The sequence below is a fragment of the Drosophila suzukii genome, chromosome 3 (genome assembly GCF_043229965.1).
Source record: "Drosophila suzukii chromosome 3, CBGP_Dsuzu_IsoJpt1.0, whole genome shotgun sequence".
Taxonomy (NCBI): domain Eukaryota; kingdom Metazoa; phylum Arthropoda; class Insecta; order Diptera; family Drosophilidae; genus Drosophila; species Drosophila suzukii.
In genome coordinates, this window is record NC_092082.1 from 71,847,180 (window position 1) to 71,873,030 (window position 25,851).

At 39.9% G+C, this 25,851-nt stretch overlaps 1 protein-coding gene and 1 pseudogene across 3 annotated transcripts in view; both read left to right on the forward strand.

Annotated features, from left to right (window-relative positions):
• The window catches only part of hth (Meis homeobox homothorax), a 111,099-nt gene extending 86,772 nt beyond the window's left edge, over positions 1–24,327 (forward strand). For 2 of the 3 annotated variants that reach the window (XM_036817166.3, XM_065866390.2), the window contains 5 exons: positions 3,346–3,369; positions 11,685–11,833; positions 19,796–19,872; positions 22,308–22,366; positions 22,585–24,327. In XM_036817166.3, the coding sequence (XP_036673061.1) occupies positions 3,346–3,369; positions 11,685–11,833; positions 19,796–19,872; positions 22,308–22,366; positions 22,585–22,745 (470 nt within the window). In that variant the 3' untranslated portion in view covers positions 22,746–24,327. The remainder of the gene's footprint in view (positions 1–3,345; positions 3,370–11,684; positions 11,834–19,795; positions 19,873–22,307; positions 22,367–22,584) is intronic. The other variant, XM_036817167.3, reaches the window with a different exon arrangement.
• Positions 3,383–6,949, forward strand: LOC118877640 (uncharacterized; annotated as a pseudogene).
• Positions 24,328–25,851: the final 1,524 nt, after the last annotated feature.

Here is a 25,851-nt window from a genome sequence, read left to right on the forward strand (position 1 = left end):
CCTTCTCCTCGGTCTCAGCCTCTTTTTTCATCCTCTTGCCGCATCGATAATAATGATTTTCTTTGAAATGCATACTCGAGAGCTCAGCCAGGCTTAAAAGAGGGCCAGGGCCCAGAGCCTCTGACAGACAACTTTGTGTGCTCCACCTTTTAGACCCCTTCCCCATGCCACAAAACCCCTTTTTCGATGGCTTCGAAACGTGGTGTAATAATACTAAATTGTTGCTGATTATCCTTTTGGCGGTTTGCCTTTGGACATGTTCTCCAACCTTGGTCTTCTCGGCTTCTCTCTCTCTTTTGCATACGCTTCGCCTGAAAATGGCGTCACAGTCACTGCACATGCAACACAAAAAGCACAAAAAAAAACGTATACAAAAAGCAAAATAAAAGCAGACTCAACTCTTCTTCGGAGGCCCAAGATTCTCGGGTCCGGAGGAGCAGACCTACTCTGCATCTCTATTTTAGCTGCAGCCGATTTTGAAAGAAATCAAGCAAAAATCAAAGCCCGAGCCGCCGCAGTCTCTTCAGGTCTGGAGTATTATGGAGTGCGGAGCATGGACTCCGAGACTCCGCTGAAGAGGAGGCCCCAGAACCCCAGAACCCAGAAAGTGAACAGAAAGCCCACTTCAATAGTCACATAAATAGACTGTGAGTCGCGCTCGAGAGTCTCGCGCAGTTCGGCTCTGGCCAAATGGAAAATCGTGTGCCTGTGTTTCTACACTCTAAATATTTTTTCTGCAATAAAAGAGAGGAAAAATTGACTAAAGCATCTATGAAATGTCTTAGTTTTTAAGTAAATAATCTTAAAAATTTTATTAGATGAAAGTTCTGTACGAACATTGGGACAACTGATGTACTGTACAAAAACTGGCGCCCAACGTGGGGCTTATTATAAATAGATCGTTAAATGAAATACTTCTTAATATGAAAATTCATTGTTCTTTATAAAAGTTAATGATCTTTCTCTATAAAATGAAATATTTGCCAAAATAAAGATCAAATCTTTACAGTGCACACCGACTTCAACTTCTATTTGTTGCTCTGCCATTTTTGAGGTTTTTCTTCGTTTTGGGTGCTTCATTTTTATGCTTCACTTGGCCGCTTTGGCTTTGTCGGCACTTGAGCTGCTCTTTCAGCCAGCTCTTTCTGCTCTTCGGAAAGTCGGCTAAAACTAGAAAACAGAACCAAAAAAAACAAAAAAAACACAAAGCGTTTTCCAGCCAACGTTCGCGGAAAGCTTTTTGTGCGGCCAGCATTTTGGTAATTACCGTTAAATGACCCAAGTCCGAGGCTTAGAGACCAAGTCACTTGCAACTGTCAGCTGTCAGGTGGCAAGTGGAAGGCAACAACCATGCGAGGGACAACAACCGGCCACGAACAACCAACAACGAGACGAACAACACTGCGTTCTGCCGCCAAGTTGTCGCAGTCCTTGACAATTGTCAACTGGTTAAGAAGCCTCAAGGCTGATTCGCTGTCTGCAAATTAATTGCGCCCAAAACGCCAAAGAGAAGAAGAGGAGCAGCGATCTTGGCCCGGCCGAAAGGCAAACAAATTTTGCATACCAAATTCCCAGCCAGCAGAAGACCAGTGTGCAAAGTTTTGTCTTCGTTTTGTATTTTTTTTTTTGTAAATTTTGTTTTTTCTCTCCTCGCAACGCCGTCTGAAAAAGCTGCACTTTGCATTTTAACCAGAACTTTGGCTGCGAAATCAATTAACAAACAATAAACGTTTGTTGGCCAGGCCAGACACGTATTTTATTTAAGTATCTAGAATATTAAAATGGGATCAGACACGACACAAGTTTGTATGGGGGTAAGGAAAAAAAAAGACAGAAAAACAAAATACAAACAGAACAGAAAAAAATTGAAGCAATGCGTTGCTGACATTCATTGAAACGTTTTCGGAATATCTGAACGATTCCCAGCCGCCTTTGCTTTCTTTCTGCAGCAGTGCTGATAAATTCCCGTGCCTTTTCATTTTCGAACTGCAATGTTAAGCACTCGGGCTTAAATCCAAAAAGCCAAGCCGAAAAGCTGCACCGAAAAAAATTAATTCCTTAATGATATTACAAAAAATTGGCGCCCAACGAGGGGCTTTTAATAACCTAGAATTTCAATGAAAGCTTATATATGGAAGACACATGATTAGGATCTGTTTTAAATGCCATTTTGATATATTAAAATACTAGAAAATATTATTTCTTTCGGTGTGCCATCAACTGCAGCGAGTGCCACCCAGCAATCGTCGACAGTCACCGCATTGCCATCAACTTAAGACGATTATTTATGAACTGCTCGGGGGGCTGGGGATCCTACACTCTGGAACTGAGCTGAGACTGGAACTTGGGAACTTGGTAACTCGGTCTGGTGATGGCCGTTCCAGGACACTGACATCCAGCGAGTAGAGGGAGAGGGAGATGGCCCCCTAGAAAGAGACGGCGAACGACAACAAACCCGACACCGACACTGTGTACAATGTACCAATGCGTGTTCGATGACTTAAATGACAAGAGGAACGCGTCCATTTCGAGATGCCAAGGCTGCAATTGAGCTGGCCAACCTCAAAAGCCGAGTTCACAAAATACTCTTAGCCATGTCATTACAAACTGACTAAATGACACCAGTGATATGGGAGGAAAAAAGCGCGGACAAAAGATTTAAGACAGAATATTATGGATAAAATGGATAATATATTTTTAAAAAACTGGTCGCTATCCCAAATGAAGCTTAGAAAATTCATGCCAAGATCCCCCAAAGATTGAATATAATGTTTATGGTCATCTTAACCGACAAAAAGGGATTTGCATAATGCCCCTAGCAAAATCACAAAATGCTTCAAAAATCATAAAGAAAACAAGACAACAAAAAAATGATTTGCGTGCGAAAAAGCCGAAGTAAAACTGAGAAACAAAATAATAAAATAAAATGTTGGAACCGAAACGGTCTTCATCTTTTGTTTTCTTTGAGGCTGCATTTGATTTGCTCCAAATATTTTGGGCTCACACTTGGTGTGGATTCCACAGGCTTCACATAGTTTTGATTGATTGCCACCCCTCCAATCCCTTCGGCGTGTGAATATATATTTCATATTTTATAGCCAGCGAAATCCGACAAAACCGAAATAAAAGACTCACAACAATTTGCGGTCAGAAGTCTGCACGAAATTTTTCAATTTTTTTCCTGTTGTTGGGCTTGAAATTTTGTGTTTGGGTTATGAGAAGATTTATTATAGCCAAGTTGGAAGGAAATATTTGGGTCTTAGGCAGGTTATTGTTGCCCCAAAAAAGCAAACAAACAACTGAACAAATAATTAACTAATTTTTGCATTTTATTTCTATTTGCAGACAACTTCGGAACGAGTGCAAGCGGTAAGCTTTCTCCTTATAATTGTATAATTATTATTACGAATTTTTTTTTGGGGCAGCCCCCGAAAAATGCCACGCCCATAGAGATCAGAGTTCTTTCTGCCAAAATGGAGAAACCGAATGAGAGAGGAATGACTGCCCATCTCTGTTCCGCACTAAACTGAAAATTGTAGACTTTGAGATGCGGAATGACAGGACCCATAATTATAAACGCGCATAACCCATCATCAGTTCAGTTCAGTTTGGTTCAGATGGGGCCTCTCAGTCCTTAGTTTTCAGTGTTCAGTGTTCAGTTTCCAGATCCCTTGATTTCTGGTCTTTGGCTTCTCGGGGAGAAGGAACAACTAAATGCCGGGGCACATATAAATTTTGTGATTAAGAGCCATCTTATCATTATTATAGAGTGAGCGCACGCTCTGTTCGGGCTGCCAGTGCCCTGTGACTCTTGAGATGGGGCCAGAAAGGGACTGGGAACCTGGGTGGGGATGTGAAACAAAGAAACCAAAAAAAAATGAAAAGGGCAGAAAACAAAATAATATGAAGAAAAAGAAATACCAAAACCGAACCGAACACTCTCACACACGATGAGATATTTCAAAATGTAGCCGTGCGTGAGTGCGGGTCGGATTTTTCGATTTTTCGATGGTGTGTGCGCCCCTCGCAGGCATTATAGGATTTAGTTTTTGGGATTTCGATTTCTCACACACGAGGGGAGGGGTCGAAAGAAATGTGTAGAACATATTGTGTGTGTGCTGTTGGGTTGCGTTTCCGAAGATTTCCTGTGAAATACTTTAAGCCCAGAGCCTCCAACTCCAAAACACCGAACTCCCAACTCCAATCCAATCTGCTCTCCGTTTCGGTTTCGGTTTTTGGTTCTCTGATTCTGATTCCGATTCTGATTTTGATTCTGTTCTGTTCTGTTGCGGCATTTGGCTCTGTGTGTTTTGGGTTAAACATACTTGAAATTCTTGTTTCAATTTTGGGGTTTGGCGGTTGGGGGCCCCACCGAGCCCTCGGTTCGTAATTTAATACGCTTTCAAAATTAAGAAAAATACACACATCTACCAAATATATATCGAGATATGTGTGTTAGGCCCCCAAAGGTCACACAGCCGAAAAGATTCAAATTCGAAATTAGTAGGGAGAACATAAATAAGGCTAACAACAAATACCACACTGCCGTCTTACAAGCGTGTTTTTTGTCTATTTCTTTGCCGGTTTCGAGTTGGAAATATTTCATTATTATTGGACAGTTGCCGAGCGGTTCAAAGATTCATTTCAACTGATCTCCCCATCGCATCTAGATTCTTTAGTCTTTTTTTTTTAATTTTAATTTATGCTGTCTGTTACTTAACTTGATTTGCATATTCTCAAGCTAGAGGGGTAATATGTAAAAAGAATAAAAAAAGGTTTGAAGTTGTATCTATTTGGTTGTGCTTCTCGCTTTTCAATCTAATAAACCATTTTGTTGCCAAGTACAGCGGCGGAATAAATGCGAATTTTTTGCTCGCCCTCACTCTGAGTTTTTGCACTTTGCTCCCTGGTTTCTCTTTCCTTATCGCACGCCCTCGGTCCCTCTCTCTCTATCTTTCTGGCCAGACTTTTCCCCTCCAATATGGCCGACAAAGCTGCACAAAATGGGGTAACAATGTACAGAGAGAAAAAAAAGATTTTCACATGCAAACGCGGAGGAAGGGAAAAACTACAGGAAATAACAGCGAAAAAATTGGGCAAAAAAAAATATAAAGCAAAAGTTTCCTTGTCTTCATGTTTTCGTGACTGATGCGTTATAATTTTCAGGCTGTTAAAAAAGCATTTTCTGTGTGTGTTATTAAAAAAATAAAATAAAAAGAAGGGGGAGGAAGCCTAAGAAGAAGCAGAACATCCCCAATGTCTGGGACCGCCTTGAATTTGGCGCGTTGTCTGCGGCACAACTGCAATTTTGATGTCAGGAAAAAATCAACTGCAGACATTTAATTTTTTCCATCATTTTTTTTTTGCTGGCTTGTATTTTATTTGGTTCGTGTGCTAAACGAAATTACACGCTTATGAATTGCTTAATATCATGTACCACAAGGCGTAGAGAAAAAATATAAAAAGGAGTGAGGGTAATAAACCAAAGGAGGCTTCAAATCCCAGTCACTCACCTGTGGGCCCCCCATTCAAATATTGTTTTTTATTCCCCCCTTTTTTTTTTGAAAAGGTGTCAATGCGAGTGCATAAAGAGTAATGAATACCTGAACAGCCAAAAACAAATTAAACCCGTGGCCATTAATCTTCCCGGCCAACTCCCTTGGTGGCAGATCAACTCCAGAACTCGACTCGGTTTCAGTATCCCAGGTTCTCAGTTCCTGTCTCGGTTGTATTTTGAGATTCTGAGACTTGGGATCCTCCAAAAAGCAAGGTGAGATGCATTTCAACATGTCTCATAAATTCGAGCGGATTGAGCGCACAGAAATCTTGTCTTGCCGCCATTTGCATATGGCTTTAACAAAAAAAGCAACAACGAAAAAACGAACCGAGGGGTTCATAAATTTGGCAAATTTGACAATTATGCGCATTAATAATAAATAAAATTGACAATAATTGAATTTGAATAATTTGATTTTGCATATGGGTAGGAGAGTCGAGAAAAGAAACGGCGACTCCATATGGCTAATCTGCATATAAGGCGGTGCTCCGTCAGCTTTTTTCCGTCTTTCTTCAACCGCTTTTTTTTTCGTAGGCGTGAAAACATGTGTTGGCTTGGTCTGTTTCTTTTTTTGTTGTATTTTTTTTACTGGCCTGGCCTGGAATTTTAATAAACTTTTTCCGCCAGGCAGTATTCTGGCTCTTCTTTTTTTCCTGTACTGTACATAAGCCTATTGAATGAACTCCAGCATCATCAGCCTGAGAACCGAAATCCAAAGAGTCCAAGGCGAACCGCAAAAATCCGTACGAAAATAATGAGGCATGAACATGTTGCAGCATCCACAGACTTTTTTTCCCCTTGCAACATTATTATTATTATTTTTTATTATTATTCCCCCCGCTCCCTCCCATTTTTTGTTGGCCAAAAACAATGCAACAAGCCGACAATGATGATGGTTGTTGGTTGTTGCTGGCCGGCTCAAAATATTGCAGCGGATCACACAAATCCTCCATAAAAAGCCTCCTTTCTATAGATACATATATATATATGTGTATAGATATATTCGTGTGTGGATGGCAAAGCCAAAAGCTAAAGCGGCTTTTGTGTTAATACTTCAAACTGTTTTTTGTGCCTGCGCCTGGGAACAACAAACACAAAAAAGTTAAAAAAAAAAAAATCACAACAAAAAATGGCCACAAAAATTGCTATTGACTTTGGAGTCTGGTTTGCCATATGCCTGAGCTCTTGTAGTTGTTCTTATTGACTTGTTGCCGTTTTATGGCGTTGCGCGATTGGGTGATCCATCATCATTTTGCGGCCTCCGATAATTTGCAGTTTATTCATCTTTTTCCCTTTTTGATTCGCACATGAAAATGGCCAGGGAAATCGAATAGACCAAATGGAAAACTCTTGGCTGAGGGCTTTTGAAATTACAAAGTACTCAAAGGCTATCCTACAGCCGGGAAAAATTGAGAACGTAAAATAGCTAGGATAAAATGTTCTCAAATTGAGAACCGGTCTTCTCACTTATTTGAGAGGAAACCTTCTTGAAATCAAGTCGAAAGAGTTCTCCTTTTGGTTTTCAAATGGAAAGAAGTCTGTCAAACCTTTTGAGATGTTATATATTTTTTATCTTTTAAGCTAGTTTTAAGAATATTAATTTTTCAAATATTTTTTCAAGACTCTTCTCGATTAGAATGTTTTTCCCCTGTGCAGCCATAAGTCATAGGCGATTGTCAAACCAAGCAAAGTCAAACCGCGCTGATTATTCCATGTTTAATTAAGCCATTTGCCAGTGGCACTTAAGCTTTATTAATTTGCCGATCGTATGCATATCACTTAACTGGTCACCGTCTAAACCGAAATGAATTGCTCATGTTTATCACAGTGCCGTGGAGATGAGATTCAATAAAGCGTTTCATAAACAATAAATGCCGGGCCATAAATCAGGCCCAAGTCAGCAAGCGCAGCTCGTGATGTTGGCTAATAAGCGGGCTAACACCTCGGAGGTCTCACTCTCCTCGTATTTTTGGAATAGTAGGGGGTCCACCGCTCGAGTGTTTACTGTAGAGCCACCCACTTGACGAGATGAGCATGATGATGACGCCCTTTCCAGGGCTTTTGTCAGGCGCTTCTGTTTTTTTTTCTCTTCTGGCATTTCTGCCGCTGAAGTGTTTGGCTCAAACGCAGCTTCTTGGCCAACACTTGAGCCATGGTTTTTTTTTTACCCCTACTCTCTCAAGTGTTTGCCAAGCTGCAGCTGACGACAAATGCCGCAGCTTGAGGGCGTTTCTGGCCACCCAGTGTGATTTCTTTTGACATGTTTTGAATTCAATTAACCGGCCTAGACCGCCGCCACACCGCTGTTTATTATCATTTCGGGCCAAACTCAATTAGTTAGGCACCCTGAAAAATCCAAATACTCTGCGAAGCGATGAGCTTAAGCAGACTTCCGCCATGTTACTCGTGGCTCGTTCCCATTGGAAAATGATTGACAGACGATTGGCATGGATTTGTATAAACAAACTGAAAACTGAACAACTGAACAACTCTGGCTATACCCATATCCCATTGGAAAAATGGAAAGTTTTCTTGTGCGGTAGCATTTGGCGTTTCTCAGTTGGTGCGCAGGCAAAAGTTTATTTAAAAACTAATTGAAAACTGCTACGATTGAAAAGCAACCCCCAACCCCTCAAATCCCCAATCTCCACCTCCACAGTCAAGTAGTTTGGAAATATTTTGCCATCGAGAGAGGGAAAATATCTATAGCCCTCACTGTCTTTCGCCATTCGCTTCTTGTCGGCTGGAAAAGCAATTTTGTTTGTTTTTCCTGCTGCAACTTGACGGGTGGAAAAGTGCATTTTGTTATTGAATTTTATGCAGCCTGTAGAAGAAATGCATTTATTTTTGGCCTTTATTTTTTCAATAGAAAACTGTACACATAAAATGATGAATAATAATTTTTAGATTAAAATAAAGATATTAAATAAAAGAGCCAATAGATTTATTTTTGTTTAATGTAATAATACGAAAAGTTGGTGGTCTATATTTTCTGATATTTTAAAGATCTTATTCCATTTTTTTTGACTGTTTAATAAAAAAATCTGGATATATTGAACCGACTTAAATAAAATTTATTAAAATATATGTTCTTTGAGGCTGCTGGCTCTGCAAAAATCTTAATCAATCGGGCAACTTTCCGCAAGCATCTCGAAGCATTTGGGTTTTTGTCAGCTTTACTCTATAATTGCATTCTGGGGCGGAAGGAAAAGGAAAAGCCAGCAGGAAACTAAAAATGTTTTGTATGTCCGTATAAAGGAAAAATCGCAAAATTTACTGCAAATTGGAATTTTGCGCAATTGTAGAAGGCAGGAAGGAAAAAAAAATGGGAGCAAAAAGAGCGTACCAAAAACAAACATGAAAATGTGGCAAGCAAGTTTCTTTATTTTTTTTTTGGAAGCATTTTGCAATAATAACAACACACACATCGTATATATATATATAGAAATATATGTATATATATATGTCTGTCTGCGTCTGCGTCTTTGGCTCCTGCATCCTTCGTCCTTTAAGCCAATAATAAATAAAAATGCTTGTGTGGGTTTGTTTGTGAGCCACCCACGAAAATTGCCCTGGCATCAAATTTATTTCCAACTCCCCACCGCTTCCCCCCCCCCAAAAGCAAACTTATTGAGAATCGAGCGGGCACCATAAAGTCCACAAAGTTATAGTGAAAATTAATTAAGTTTTGCGCTGCGCTTAACAATTCAATTAAAAGCAAAAATGCAAGCGCCTTTATCGCGTACAGCGAAAAGCACTTTGGGAAAAAGCTACGAAAACGCACCGCGTCCTAATCGGTTTTCCCCCCTTTTTATTTTTCTTCCACCGACAACTTACGAGTGCCCTTTCAAGTGGCACAAGTGCTTTTGCACATCGTTATTATAACAATAATAAGCGAGCCAGAAGATGCGGCTTCGGCCAAAGATTAATTGTGTTTGGGTCTTGAAAAAAAGAAGTATTAAATAAGAAAATGGAAATGGGAGCACACACCACAGCAAACCGAACTTGGAGTCGGCGTAAAGTGCAATCCACTTGAAGGAATTTACATATCACCAGCAGATACCGGGCCTCGAGATCCCGAGTTCCAGAGACCCCGGACTCTAGAGACGACCCATCTGCATCTCCGACTCCTCCTGACCATGTTGCAGGCAAATGCATTAATCAATTTCATGTTTTCTTAAGCGCGCGCCCGTCGCGATTTGAGTGCCTTGTGGATCTCTCTTTAGGCGGCGGGAATTCGGGGGGCCTTGAGATCCCGATCCCCCTGAACCCTCCTCTTTCCTCCCCCCTCATGAGTGGAATAATCAATTTCGAGGATCATAAACAACTTTTAATGAAGTTGTTAAGTGCCAGCAGCTAGTTTCTTCGGCGCTCTTCGCAGCTAAAGTGCAGCTCACAGTGCTCCTCGATAAGCTTTGTGTAATGGACGCCTCCTTCTTGGCTTTCATTTGGCCACATACCATACCATACCATCCATATATACACTATGGGGCCACAGACGCATTTCCATAATTGCTAAATTATGCAAAGAATGGTGGGGGCGAAAGGCGCTAGAAAGGTTCCAGCGTTCCAACAAGTGATTGTTTTGGGAACTTCTTCTTTTGTTTACGTTTTTCGGGCCTTTTCTTCTTTCTGGTAAATTAATTTTACAACTTTCCGGTTTCGTGTTCCGCTGATTTGGTTAGTGGCTTTCTATATTTCTGTATCTCAGGTTGTTATATTGAATATTAAGTAATAATATTTGAATAACAAGGTCTAGCTTTTGTCTTATGTTTTTAGGTTTTCCAAAAATACTTTCGCCTATCTAAGCTATTTTAGACGACATCTAAGAGTATTATTATATTAAACAAACAAATTTTGGTATAATATTTTATCTAGCTATGCTTTTTAAGAGTTTCTTATGATGTGAGCTTAAAAATCTTCGTCAATTCTTTTATCTAAATTGAGAGTATAGAGAGGTCTGCCTTTTTTCACCATCGAAATTCCCCAGGTTCTGTTTGTTTTTTCCATCCATTTTTTATTTGGTCTGCTGCCATCGGGTTTTGTTTTATGGCCTATTTGGAAAATCCCCTTCCCTTACCTTTTCCACTTTTCTGACCACTCGCCAAGCGAACGTCTCCATCGGCGACTAAATTAATCAAAACGAACTTCCGGTTTACGCAAAATGGCGTGAAGTCTGCCACCATTGAATGTTTGAGTGTTTGAGTGTTTGTTTCTAGGTGTGGCTACTGTGTGTGAAAATTAATGAATGAGTTAACTGAAAAATTAATGAAAAGCGGCCAGAGTGAAGGTGGAGCGAAAGCAAATGCCAAAGGTGTTGTGCAAAAGATAAAGCATGGAAAATTTATGAAGGAATTAAACGAAGGCTACCAAGTTAGACATTTGGCGTTGGGCAATATTTGTTTTGGGGCACCCGAAATCTGATGATCATCATCATCGAGGAAGGAGCGTGAAATTATGCAATCCATGGATGGTCTTCGAGTTGCTTGGGTTGCTCCAGCCTGGTCTGGTTTATTTTGTTTGCATGTGCGCAGCGATTCAGGCTTCCTGTTTGCTGGCATTTGAGTTACTTAAGTGTAACTAAAACTTTAAGTAAACACACAAATAACATACTTAATATTAAACAAAAATATACATAGACTAGGGAGATCCACTGAGTACGATGTGGATGATGATGATGATGAAAAGGAAAGCACACAGGAAACGCCTGGCCTGGGATGGCTGAGAGGGGCAAACAAAAGATAAAAGCCTTGGGGGAGTTTAAATTAACCAAAAATTATGCAGGAACATTACCAAAAAGCCAAAGCGGCAGCCCTGACAAATATTAATTTTGTTTATAAACAAGTCTTGGAGCTGAACCCACTCTACTGACCTGCACTCACAAACAATGTCATCCATATGATTATCGTTACGACCGAGTCGAGTAATTTTATGCCCACTTGACAAACAGCCATAAACCAGAACAGCAAACACAAAACTTGTCTTGAATCTGGGATCTTGGGGGCTATGCTATAGTATAGTATAGCATAGTAGTAGTATGTAGAACTGTGACAATATTGACATAGGCCTTTAGGAAGATGCCCCGAACACCACTCACTTTTCTACCATTTCTCCACGAATTTTCCAGGTGATGCCAGCAATGCCAGCATAGGAAGTGGAGAGGGCACCGGCGAGGAGGACGACGATGCGAGCGGCAAAAAGAACCAAAAGAAACGTGGCATTTTCCCAAAAGTAGCAACCAACATATTGAGAGCGTGGCTGTTTCAGCATTTAACGGTGAGTAGCGCAAGTGGCATGTTTCCACCTTCTACCTTCATTTCCACCTCCGATTTTCAATGGCCAATGGCTTCCCGGCACGTCAGAGATGTTATCGCGATCTCAGTGGGAATCTCTGACTGGCTGGGGGCTGGGGCCCCACCCCTAGAAACTAGGAGCTAAACCAGCCCCAGTCTGATAAGAATGTGGTCTAGTCACACTGAGAAAAATATATATAAACGAAAAAGAAAGAAAAATTGGAAAAACTTTGAACTTAAATGTAAAACACTAAAAAATATAATTTAAAATCATATCAAATGAATGAAAGAGGCTACTTAAATAAGTATGTTTTTGATATTCTGAAAAATCAGTTGGGAATTATAAGCATAAACAGAAATTATAAGAAATAGATTGTTATTCAGTTTAAAAGTACTTATATCCTATATGTTATTATATCATATCATATTTATCATAATACAAATACTTTAATCAGTAAATTTTTGGTATTCTAAAAAATAAGTTGGGAATTTTAAGCATGGACAGAGAGCAAAGGAAATGCTCTAAAATATTCCAGAAATCCACGTAATATCGTTGGTATAAGAAAACATTTAATTCTTAGGTAATAAAAACTATTAGGAAAAACTTCTTTAAACTTTTTAAGAATTTAAGTAAGTCAAGCGGATTTTTACGAATTTTTTTTCTCAGTGCCCCTATTGTTTTATTTCCGTTCATTTTTCCAACGTGTGGCAGGTTGATAAGATTACCGCATGGGCTCCAATGAATGGCCTGCGTCAATGGGCGGCGCAGTGGGTGGGGAAAAGCTGGGGGGAAGCAAAAAAAGGGGCTCTTGGGTTCGAGGGAACTTGGAAAGCCTGCACGATGATGTAAACGATAGCAGCCAGGGGAGGCGCCATTCGGAACCTTGATTATATGGCCATTAGGGTGGGAAATGCAAACAAGATTGTGTGCTGTACTCGATCAGACTGAAGAGGTTTCTATCCCCTATACCAGCCCCCCCCCCACCCATTTCAACTGCCAAGCCCAATCGCAGACCACTCACTCGGCCTAAGCATCCATTTAGCCATTTATCCAGTTGGCCATACCAAATACCCTTTCGGACCTTGTCTTTCGGCTTCTTTGCCCGGTCATCGCGTCCAATTAGATTTCCATTTTGGGGCCATCAAAGAGCTCGGCTAAACGGCCTCGAAATGCGGCACTAAAAACAAATTGCCAATGGCAATGGCTATTCAAAGCAAAGAAACTGCAGTTCAAAGTTCCTTTTTCGGATTTCGGAGATGCCAAACGGAAGTCCAGTCCAATCCACCGGATGTGTAATACAAATAAACAGATTTGTTATGCGCCACTTTATGTTAAGCAACAAAAAAGAGGGAAAAGGGGAAAATCCAAGGTGACCAAGGGTTGAATATGCGGTCGAGCCAAGAAAGAGCCAAACAAAACTATAAGATTTTATGCTGGACGGAAGGGTCAAGGAAGTTTCAACTACGTTTTTTGGCCATTAGTTTTGGGGATTTTTTGTGAGTCTGCCGCCGCTGCTGCGTATGTAAAATGATAGAAATCTTAATGGAATTCGGTAAGCGAGTGTGTTTGGTGTGTGGCCAAAGTTAACGACCAAAAGCTGACCAGCGCGATAAGCCAGCGAATCGGAAATTAAAGTTGAGGATGCGTTTCTGGCCCAAAAAAAAAAAAGGAAGAGAACCCAAAGAATATAAGCGTTTTAAAACGCCAGCCACCCCCTTGGGCGAAAAGTAAAGTAAACGGAAGAAGCATTAGCCCAACCACCCCCATTTCCCCCAAACCCTCGGTGACATTGATGAATTGCCGTTTAAATCAGCGCATCACTCATGTTTGCCCAGCGGCAGCGTCTCGACTTTCACAACCTGCACATCCTCATCGGCAATCCACCATTCCATCCAGATCCACATCCACATCCTTGACTAACTCCGTCGTCCCGGCTTAATGCCATTAACAGTTTTTCAACGCATTAGGGAAATTGTTTTTCCTTTACGCCGACATGCGTTTGAAACTTTAATTTCGTATTCAAAAGCCTTCGATTTGGCATAATGCAATGATTGCCAATTTGATTTATCGACTGAGGGTATAGCTTTCGAAATAATTAACTTAAGGGCCAAAAGAGCCTATGAATGATGTGGTTTTAAAATTCTTCAGCTTAAAATATATTTATGGAGAATTAAAAAATATGTACTTAGAACAAAATAATGATTGAGGTAGAGCACGCTAAAATTCCATTCATTTTCACAATTTCAGGTTAAAGTTCTAGTTTGTAGTCTGTCAAAGAAAGGTAACATGAAGATTAACTGTTCAGAAAGACAAATTTGTTTTTCAATGTAAGGTTAATTCTTTATAATCCCACAATTCAGTGGGAAGTTTGGTCAAAAGTTGACAAAAGTTAACATGACATTGAGAAATCGCCCATTAAATATTGAAGATCGCTAATAGTTGTGGGTGTTTACTATTGATTTATATGCTTAAAGACTTATCCTTATACCCAACGGTAGCTGAATTATTTAGCTTGCATTATAAATTCAGTTAAAGAGATGTCGCTCGAAAGCCATTGAATCCGAATAAGACAGACCCCAAATAAGACCGCAATGATGGTGCTAATGAAGTGCATTTCATTCTGGCAAAGGGGGCGGGGTGCTTGGGGCCGGGTTAACTGACTGGCCAACCAAAAAACAAAAGCCAGACGTTGGCTGCAACAACAATTACAGCAGCAGCAGCAGCAACACCAACAGCAACAGCAGCAACATTGAGGGCATTGCATGGCTGCCTTGTTGTTGCTTATGGGCTGATTGCCGTTGTTGCAGCAATGTGTTGCTGTTGTTGCCGCTGCTTGGTTGCCATAATTATGGCAGGCGCGCGAATATTTTGTTTACATTTGGCGCGCACTGCAGACAGGCAGCAACAACAACAACAACAACAGCAGCAGCAACCAAGGCAACGGCAATGGCACGGCAGCAACACCAGCAAAAAAGTCTCATTTCGCGTGCTCCGCCTACTCGAGCAGTTAGCCACATGTGTGTGCAGTTTGCCCATATGCCCCAGGTTCGTTCCCATTCTCGATTCAAAGCCCCCTCCCCACCAAAAAAAAAAAAAAACACCCTCCCTCGCCGGCAATTTTCTTCCGGCTGTCTGTTGTTGCTGTTCTGCTTTTGGGCCTACATTTTGACGTTGCTGTTACTGTTGCTGGTATTGCCGTTGCAACTTGCAACCCCCGAAAAAAAACAGCGAAGAGCGCGAAATGTTAAGCCATGGCAAAATGGCCAAAGGAAGCCATAGAGGGAGGTCGAAGGGGTCTTACGAAAGGGGGGCTTTCTGGCAGGGGGAATTAGGTGCAGCCGCGGTGAAAGAGTTGCATTGTTGTCAGCGAGTCATGTTGCAACGGCGCTTGGTGTGTGGCATGGTTCAAGGTACCGACTCAATACGAACCAGCAATGCGCTATATATTATACTATATACTATAATACTATATACTTTATTTGACTAGAAAATATTATAGTTATAAATAACTGTATAAAGAGAAATTAGAATATAATATTTTTGGTTTTTTTGATTCTCTTAGTTTTTAAGATACCTTGATTGCCAAGAAATGGTAGTGTCTTTTTTTATATTTATTGAAAAAGAATTATATTTCAAAATCACACTTTATATAATACCATTGCCTTAACTATAAGACCCCTTCCTATGCTGTTTACTATTCCAATAAATAGGTAACTTTAAAGTTCTTATTTCAAAGGTTTCTTGCCTTGAGCGGTTTCCAATTAAATGCGACACAAAGGCCTTTCATTTAAATTAAAACCCCTTCCTATTTATTTTATATTAAGGTTCACAACCTGCTAGACGTAGAGCATCTTCATAACTTTATAACCCTCTTCATCGTCAAGCTGAATATTATTATGATTTTTTCTGATTATGGGGGACAACATTGCGATTAGTGCTAGGCCTTCCAGCTCACCTTATCATTGGGGCCTCCAAGGGGGGCGGGAAATGCGAGGGAAAAACACTCATTTGGCTTTGTTTAGACTGGAAAAAATCTTCATAATGGCCAACAGTCGCCTTTTCTTCGCTGTGGCAATGCAATTTTCACCGCTGCAATTTGCTGCCAACGTTGTTGTTGCTGTTGCAGTTGGTGTTGCTGTTGTTGCTGTTGCTGTTGTTGCTGCAGCAGTTGTTGCTGTTGCCGTTGGCTTGTTTCACAAATGGCGTCGCATTTGGCGTTGTTAATGGCGTCGGCATCGTTGGCATCGCATGGTTGCCCGTTGTTGTTGTTGTTGGTCTTGATGTGTATGTGTGGGGGGGGGGACATGGGCGGGGGATCCAAAAGGGGGCAGACTTCTTGGGCTTGTTGTGCCATGTGTCACGGCGTTGCAGTCATGTTGACATCATTGGGCCCAGGTCCAATGAAAAGGGGGTCTCCTCCCCCTTTCCCTCTTCTGGGGGCCTTGGGCCTGCCACTTGTCAGCAAGGGGGGTAGAGCAGGAAGGAGTTAAACCCCCCTTGAAACCCCCCTTCCCCCCTTTTCCCAACACATCTGTGTGCGATGATTGTTTTAAATTCATTTGCCAAGTTTAAATAAACACACAACAAAGTGAAAATATGCTGGCACAAAAAAAGTGGAGCGAGTCAAGTTGCCACAGGGACAAGAAGGCAGCAACAGAAAGAGAAACAGCAATCAGAAAGAAAGAGACGGCCAGCTGAGGGAGAGAAAGAGACGGGACAACTATGAGGACTATGGGCTGGGGCGACAACTTAAAGGCGTGACAGTAATTAATTATTTTGTCGTATGGTAAATTAATAAACCAAATGGACTTTGTTTCTACTTGACATGTTATGCACTCTCTGTATATACATATATATATATATTTCTGTATGTGAGTGCGAAATGCATAATTGCTTTCATTAGTCTAATTGGTGCAACAAAGTGCAGCTGAAAGAAAAACGCTTAAGCAGACAGAGACGGAAGTTATAGGGGGGAAAAACGGAGACAGACTCTTGGGAGTCTACAAACGAAGAGTAGGCGTTGAAAGAAAAGCTTTTGCAAATGAATTATATGCACTTCTGATCCCCCAAGAGTCGAGCAAGTCAACGAACTTGACCTGACAGATATATATATATAAAGGATTATATTCAGTTGGGACAAGTCTGTTGTATTTATAGTTGGTAAAGAACTCTTTGTCTCTGTGAAAGGAATTTCTGCTGTGGGATTGTAGATTATATATTCAGAAGTAATATTTTCAGATCCTTAATCCATTTTGATCTTATGATATTTTTATAATTTAACGATGGGAATACTATCATAAACTTGGGTATTTAAAAAAGCCTATTCATATTATGTTATTATTTATTAATTTCCGAGGACAAAATGAATCAAGCATTTCTGTTTTGATATTTTTCATTAGAATGTATATTATTTTTTATTAATATATGTATTATCTTTTTTTCACTTTAAAACTGTCTGATGCAACTTCCTTGTCCAGGCAATAAAATCCCAAATATATATGCTTTTCCCTGAGTTGGACTCTTAATTATTCCAAGTTTGCAGACCATTCCTTTTCCCCATTGACAACCACAAAGTTGTTCCTGCTACAGCCAGATGTCTCGGCTCTTGTTGGCCACAACATCAAATCAATAACCAGGCTCCACCTGCAACTAAAACCGAAAACCCCCCCATCTTATTTCCACCCACACCCATCCAAATCCATCGCCTCCTTTTGAGAAAGCCATCTCTGCAAATAGATGTGCGCCACAAAGTATGCTATAAATTCCGTTTTAATTTACCTGCATGTAATTTATGCCTTCTGACTTCTTGAACATTTTATATATGTGTGGAAAACGAGGTGCAGCAGCAGTTGGGATGGGTTAACATTGCCATTGGCATGTCCATTGTATTTACATGGCTCCTACGTTTATTTGTCAATACGCAAATTTCATATAGTATTTGGTGTATATCTGCTAGATGTTTGTTGTTCGGTTGTTGTTGTTGTCCGAAGTGCGGGCGTGTCAGGCTGAAAGTCCTGGCCTCGACAGGACAGCAAACAACTATTGCTGCCGGGCACAGGACTTCTTGGACTTGGACAAGCAGCAGCAAGACAACACGTAAAATTTATTAAACACAAACAATAAGCCAAATGCATTTAAGGCAGGCTGTATGGGAAGGCCAAGCCTTCGCTTCTACAGGAGGACAACAACAATGGCAACTAAATTGCATTACAGACGATGGCCAGGACATACAGATACAGATACAGATATATGTATAGAGATGGAGACAAGGATGTGCAGCGTTGCACATTTTGGATTGGAATGGCTTTGGCCCCGCCTTATATGTATGGTTGACAGTTCATTTATTTTTCGGGGGGCCATCGTAAATTGCCAAAACAACTTCTTAGCCAGCACACAAAATTGCATTCGCAGGCAAATGGAAATGGAGGTTGTGGGTTCGAGTCCCCTCGAATCACAATTATCGACTGGTGACGAGTGGCCGAAAAAGCTGAAGGAACCGCCCACAGCTGCCGGAAACGATTGCGGCCAGTCGAGGGTTAAAACACAAAGGCTCCTTCGTCCTGCGTCCTGGGTCCTTGGTCCTCCGTTCGCGGAGCACGCGCACAAGAATATCCCGATTTTTCGAGGGGCGAAACAAAGCCAAAATCATTTGACGGCTATTTCCGCCCAACAGAGATCCTTAGAAATAATTTTTTGACAGCCACCAGGTGACGTCTGGAACCCTTTTTTAACTTTATTGCACTGAAAAATGTTTACAACTATGAATACCATTTTTTTTAAATGTTTAAAGTTAAGATTGTTGATAACAGATATTCTAAAAAATCATTTTATAAAACGTTAAACAATTAAAAACATTTTTTTTTAGGTTCTTTATTATTTTTAAGATTTTTAAGATTAGTTTAAAAAATTCTCTCATTAGTCTTGTGCCGTATAAAGATCCTTAAAATTTTTTTTCTACTAGTGGAGCTTTCAAAAGCATGTTTAATATTTTTTTCTGTGTACCTTCCCAACCATCATTAATAAACTAAATTTGTGCTACGATCGGAATCGTTGAATCAACAAAAAGTGCACAACAACTAGGCAAATAAAACAAATTGTAATAAGCGCCAGGCCGAGCAGCCGATTAGATTAGCTTGGCTTAAAGGGGGCGGGGGCCTTGGGGGCGGTTGTCCAGGGGGAGTGGCACTTTCACTTTAGTCAAACTATTTACCCACTGACGCCACTGTGTCGGCGGTTCGACTGCAAGATTTATGGGAAGTGGACTGCTCGTTGGCATTTGTTTGCCCATTTGGCGCTAGACACGCGCTCCAATTGCAATGCCCCGCCTACCGCCTCTTTAACCCATTCCCTTCGCTTACACTTAACCCCCTGAGGGTACCGGCAATTGAGGACACTTTGAGTGGCACTGCTGATAAGCAGCAAAGGCACTGCAACCGGCACTCTGATAAAACTCCAAAAACAACCGAAAATTCAGCGTTTCAAGTGCAGCCATCGAGGCGGGCTGACAGGTTCCCATTCGGTTTTATTGCGGCTCATGATTGATCGATTGTTTGGCCGGTTCGCTAGATAGATTGTAAATTTGGGCACTGCAACAGTTTGTCCAACTTTCACACTATGTATTTATAGACGCTATGCTATGGGGCCTGAAAAACAGGGGTTAACATTTTTAATTACAATAAAATTAAAGGTTTTTCATTTTAAAAGATAATCTTATGATAGGAAGATCAATGATACTTAAGAAATACTGATGAAAATCTTACCACTTGCTGAATATAATATAATAAGAATACTTATATCATTGTAAATCAATGATTCCACTACCCATCTCAAAATATTATATAAAATTTAAGTGTAGGATAAACCTCTGTTAATTTAAAGCACTCTTTAAGCATTAATTATTATTATTATTATCTATAATAACATTTGTTCCCCCTTTCATTACAGCATCCCTACCCATCCGAGGACCAGAAGAAACAATTGGCCCAGGACACCGGCCTAACGATACTGCAAGTGAATAATTGGTGAGTATCCGTTCGAGATCCGATCGTATCGCATTGGCTCAGATATCTTTTCAAACACCCAACATCATAATATGGTAAACGATGCCCTGGGTTGTCCATTACTCACACGCTTTATTTTCCAACTTGGCCGTAAGATTAAGCCCGAAACGAAAACCGAAACCAAAACCAGAGCACACAACTGGCCAAAACAAATTTATAAGGCAGCCCACGCCAAGGAAATAGAACCTGCCACATGGCCGACAGGCAAAGAGGTGAAAAGAATGTGGCAAACAAAATTATGGGCCATGTTCATATGGATACTGCGGGATACTGGGGATACTGGAGAAACTGGAAATCCTAGAGATCCCAAAGTGCATTAGGCTTGAGACAGGGCCACAGAGATCCAGGGAAACGTCTCTGGGAGACGGCAACTTCATCAAATTTTGCACATTATGCGACAGGCTAGAGAACTTGACACTCGGCAAGCTGAAAAGTGCAAGAAGTGCAAACTGCAAGATGCGAAAATATAGGAATAGAGATGGAAAAGCTTGAGAGCCAAGTTAAAAGCGCTGCTGAATCTTTTATGCAGTTCCCATCGGGGTGGCGAGGTGGCTTTGTGGAATGCTTTTAAGCTGCGACAGGCCACAATAAAATCCGAGGAGAAATGTGTGAGAGCTCTGCCGCCTGGCAGGCACTCAGCTCAATTAAATTGAATTTCGCGCTCACCGAAGCACACTGCAAATTAACAAATAGTAGCCAAAGGACCCCGTGGCCCATCCTTCCGATTCGCTTAGGCACGCAACGCTGCGTATAAAGGTCCTGGGGAAAAACAAAAAAAAAACAGGGAAAAGAAAGAAAAGCGAAAAGAAAAACCTTGGCAGAAAATAGCAAAATAAAATGTTGACACTTTTGGTTATTTATGGGCAGGCGGGCAACACCTTTTCGCTGAGCAGGACTGGACTTTAATCCTGGGGGAATAGCCCCCGCAGGACTATATCTCCTCTAAATGTGTATTTATTTTGCGCAATTTGAGACGGGCAGAATGGAACTCGGCATAAGAAGCCATTCAAATGACCAGGAGATTCTGTACAAGTCCATTAACACCCAATAAGAGATGGCCAGACAGCAAAAGTAACTTTCGTAATCGAAAAAGTTTCGCTTTTTTTCCCCAGCAAGTTTTAAATATTAACGCTTAGTTACAGCTGCAGAGGGAAAAGTTATAATTATGGCCTAAGTACATAAATAACTCGGCAAATGTTTGCTATCCTACCGATTTGAACCTATATATAAAATGTTTCTCTCTTTTTTTTCTCATCTGCAATCATTCCAATCAAGTGTGGGGCCAGCGGGCAAATCGATTTGCAGCTTACAAGCTGCATCTTGAAATGCGAAAAAAACCGGCGAAATATCTATATGGCAGCAAACGGAACTCAATTCCATTTTGTCGTTTTGATAAACGATTTCAGGGCGTTGCAACAATTTCCGCCCCAAAATGAGCAAAAATCAGGGGCAGATCGCAAACGAACTGCAAATTGAAAAGTCAAAGGGGCGAGCGGTGAAATGTTCCCTTTTTCAATCCGTTTGAGGAGGAGTTCTCAAGTGCATTAACCTCCGGTTAGTTCGTTTTTGGCTAATGCGAGTAGCTGTACGTGCACTGGGAAAAATGATATGTTTCTTTTAAATATCAAAATCTTTTTTTAGTAAAAGCAAATGCCATCTTGAAATATAAAAAAAAAACAAATTTAAATTTAACTGAAGGTTAAATATTTTAATTAGTTGTTAATAAATTTTCAAATTCTTTAAATCTTTCTTTAATAGTGAAATCTGAAGAAACAAAATCTGATATAAATCCATGAAAAAGAATTTTATTAATCCCCGAAATTTAGTTAGTTCTTCCAAGTTTGACAACTAGTTTTTCCCAGTGCACCTGTAACTGATTCCTCTGGTGTTTTTCCTTTTCCCTGTTTGGGTTTTTTGCCGTGTGGTTTCGTTGTTTGGCTGATATATATATTTTTTCCATCTGAGGCCGTGTCAAAGCTTGCGAGTAACATCGTCTTGGCCAAGTGACTGTCACTCCGCCGGCGGCTTTCTGCTTTAATCATTTTGCTCTTTTTGCGCTTTTTATGTCGCCACTGATCCTTCGGATCAACGGGCAACTGGGCTGGCTTCCCAACTGCTTATTATTTCTTATTGCATTTATTAAACGACAATCATAACCAAAGTCGGCGAGGCCCATTGATCTGGCCTCCGGTTGGTCCGGAGGGCAGCAAAAAGTGTGACTCTGGCGGAGATTTGGTTTGGTTTATGGCTAAGTTGGGCACATAAAGCACCACCGTGGTCCGGCGGTAAATCCGGCTCCAATTCATGCATAATTCATGGCAACCTTTTCGGTTGTGTGTGCTTTTTAATTAGATGAATGCCACTAAAACGGAAATCTCTTTGTGTCTCTCTTACAGGTTCATCAATGCGCGGCGAAGAATCGTCCAGCCGATGATCGATCAATCGAATCGTGCAGGTAACTATTGTTCTTAGTTAAAAAAAAAAACAAAAGAAAAGAAATCAAAAAAAATATCCATAACTATGAAATGGCGATGATCTAGTTAAGAACTAAGTGTGGTGAACCGCGAGGATCGCCGCGCTTGGATTTTTGAAAAAGCAAACACACTCGAACGCAATTTCTAATTATGTGCATTTTTTCTCTTTTTCCCCACGCTTTCTTTTTCACCAACACAGTCTATACACCGCATCCAGGTCCCTCCGGATATGGCCACGACGCCATGGGCTACATGATGGACAGCCAGGCGCATATGATGCACCGTCCGCCCGGAGATCCCGGGTTCCATCAGGGCTATCCGCATTATCCGCCGGCCGAGTACTACGGCCAGCACTTGTAATCCGCGTAATCCGGCCCGGAACCGGAAACGGAAACGGAACTGGAACTGGAACGGCAACGGAAACGGGAACCAGAGAGCTCTCCGGAAGCGAACAAGCCAAAATCATAGCTTAAATTTTACCACCACCAACAACCACAACTGGAGAATGAAGGAAGATAGATGGATGGAGGAGCATCAGGAACTGGAGGAGCAGTCCGATCCAATCCCAAAACTAGCATACCGCGTGGCAATATCAGTCAAGTAATAGCAAACAAAAAACAACAAGCAAAGAACAACAAACAACAAAACAACCGTAGTAAAAATCTATAAAATGATATTAGCTAAGCAACAAAACAACCAACAACCAACAACTACAACAACTGCAGAATCCAGAACAACAACCAGCAAAAACAAACCAGAAATTTTAAAGAAACTATTTGTGTATACCTTAAACATAAATAACAAAAGCAGAAAAAAGGGAAAAAATAAAAACAAGAAAAAAGATATTTATGCATAAACAAAAATGAAACGCTTAGCTATAAGTTAAATAAACAAAATAAAACCAGAACCCAACACACACACAGACACACCCAAACACACACACACACACACCGAACAGCAACGGCAACAACAACAATTTGAAATGCAAATTTTTATGTTCAAAGCTGCAGAATGCAAAACACAACATTTTTAAAGCATGAATTTAGGCGCAGACCAGCAAGGAAATTAAAACTAAAATACACAAAAATTTAAGCGACATTTTCGTTCGGAATTGTTATAGATTTTAGTTTGAATTTAGAAAATGCCCCGCCCCCACCAGAAAATCAAGAAAAAAAGCACGAAATTTAATAAAGTTTTTGAATATAATTTGCGGAATGAGAGGATGAGAGGAGAATTCTTTGCTAGTTCTTAGTTTCATTTTAGTTATGTAACAAGTCAGCTGTAGTAACGCTTTGTTTTCTATACCTTTACGCATCTTGTATATGTACATACAAAACAAATCGATAACAAACTATAGATACATACGTACATCTATGTTTAGGCGATAGAACCCTACTATATATATCCTACGTTTAGACGATTAATTTAAATAAATTGAATTGTTTTCTAATTTTACGCCTTGCAACACTTAAGTAAAAACGAAATGGAATTTAATTTTTACATAAAAGAAAAGATGAAAGAATCAGAAAGAGGAGGGAACCCTATGATTTAAATGGAATTTGTTTTAGAGTTTTTATTGTGTGCGGATCTTGTAGTATTATTTTCCAACTGAAGCACACGGACCGATTTGAATATATATATATATGCGAGATACAAACAATACGATACAAATAATGGCATAGGCATATATATACATAACTCTGAATATGTATACGTAATATTAATAATAAATTATGCTTACGTTTAAACTGTACTTTTATTTATGTATTCTAATTTGTATGCGTTAATCCTTAGTTAACTATTATTATTATTATTACATTTACTTAATTAATGATTTAAATTTAACTAATTCAAAACACTGAGCAAGAGGATAGAATTGTACGAAAGATGATTTATTGATGAAAACAAAAATGCATATATGAGAAAATATTTGAAAAAATAACCTTTGTTTGTGTTTTTATTTGATTTTGGTTTGGCCTATGATTTTCTTACAGCGGGGCAAGGGTTTATAATTTCTGAAGGGGATATTTGTGCTCCAAGAGCTTTATCATCCCCCACCATGAAATCTTTATTTTGTACTCCTGTTGGATCTTTTGGCAGACGCGTCACATGCTAAGGAACTGAATTGAATTTACATTGCTTGTGAATCTGATTAATCTTAAATGGTAACGAATATACGTAAATGCAGAGGGCAACAAATCGAAATTTAAGTATTTAGTTTGGAATTTATTAAATATAAATAGATTGGAGGTGTGGAAAGCGAGTACCTATTTTGAAAATACAAACGCGAAATAAGATGGATACTTAGCCGGCTCTTTGAACGCAACTTGAGCTTCTTTTGCATGGGAAACCAACATTTAATTGGCAGAAACACTTAGGCAAACTCATCTTACTACTTACCGACTACACTCGAAACAATCACTCAAATGTATACGAACTTCTCTAAGAATCCCCCATAAATGAAAACCTTATGCGAATTTTTTTGCACCTAACAAGCGAAGCGATAAATTTATTTACAAAATTTGCTAAAACTGCAAAAGCTGTAATTGCGAATAGAAATTGTAATTGAAATTGAATTGAATGCAAATTGAACATTTTCACAATTATACAACAGAACTATACGATATACGAGTACGAGTACGCATCGCTAGTAATTTATTAGACTATATATAAAGTAGTTAAATAATCGACACAACAATTGACTTGAGAAACGTTTAAACGCAAATTGTACAGAACGCCTTAAATGAGAAACCAAAGTGGAAGCATTGAATGAATGAATGATGTATACGAGTCTATATACAGAACATAAACTATACCTAGTTATACCTAACTAAATTTTAATAAATCTTGAATAGTATATATATATCTATATATCATACACATTATGGCTTAAGAAAAGGGAACCAAATGCAGTCGATGCGGACAGCGGCGAGTGATATCCAACAGTTCACAGGGGTCTTGAGAAATCCCGAGAGTTTTCAAGTATTTTGTATGAGCTTCTTTTATATGCCCCTTCAATATTCGATCGTCGGGATATCCAATATCTGCCCCATGGAGTATCGTATCTGAGGGATATGCTCGCTGCCCCGAACCGACCAAAGCTTGTAAATTAAATCAGTAAGATTGATTCGAGGGGATATGGCAATATGTGTGCGTATTGGATAGGTGTGGATATGTTTTCCACAATAATCCCGATAATGAGCTATACGATTTATAATACGCATTGTATATGAAAGAGGCGAACTCGATGGCTTTTTACGTTTGAAATCATTTTCGTGTCAGAATTTAAATTAAAATGTGATTTTTCTCGAAACTTTAATGTATACGCCGTAAATATTATGAATATGATTATTAAGTGCTGCAGCAACATTATTATTACCATTATTATTATTATTACGATTGATAAATACGATTATAAATTTACATATTCGAGTGTAATGTATGTAATAAATATTGTACATTTTTG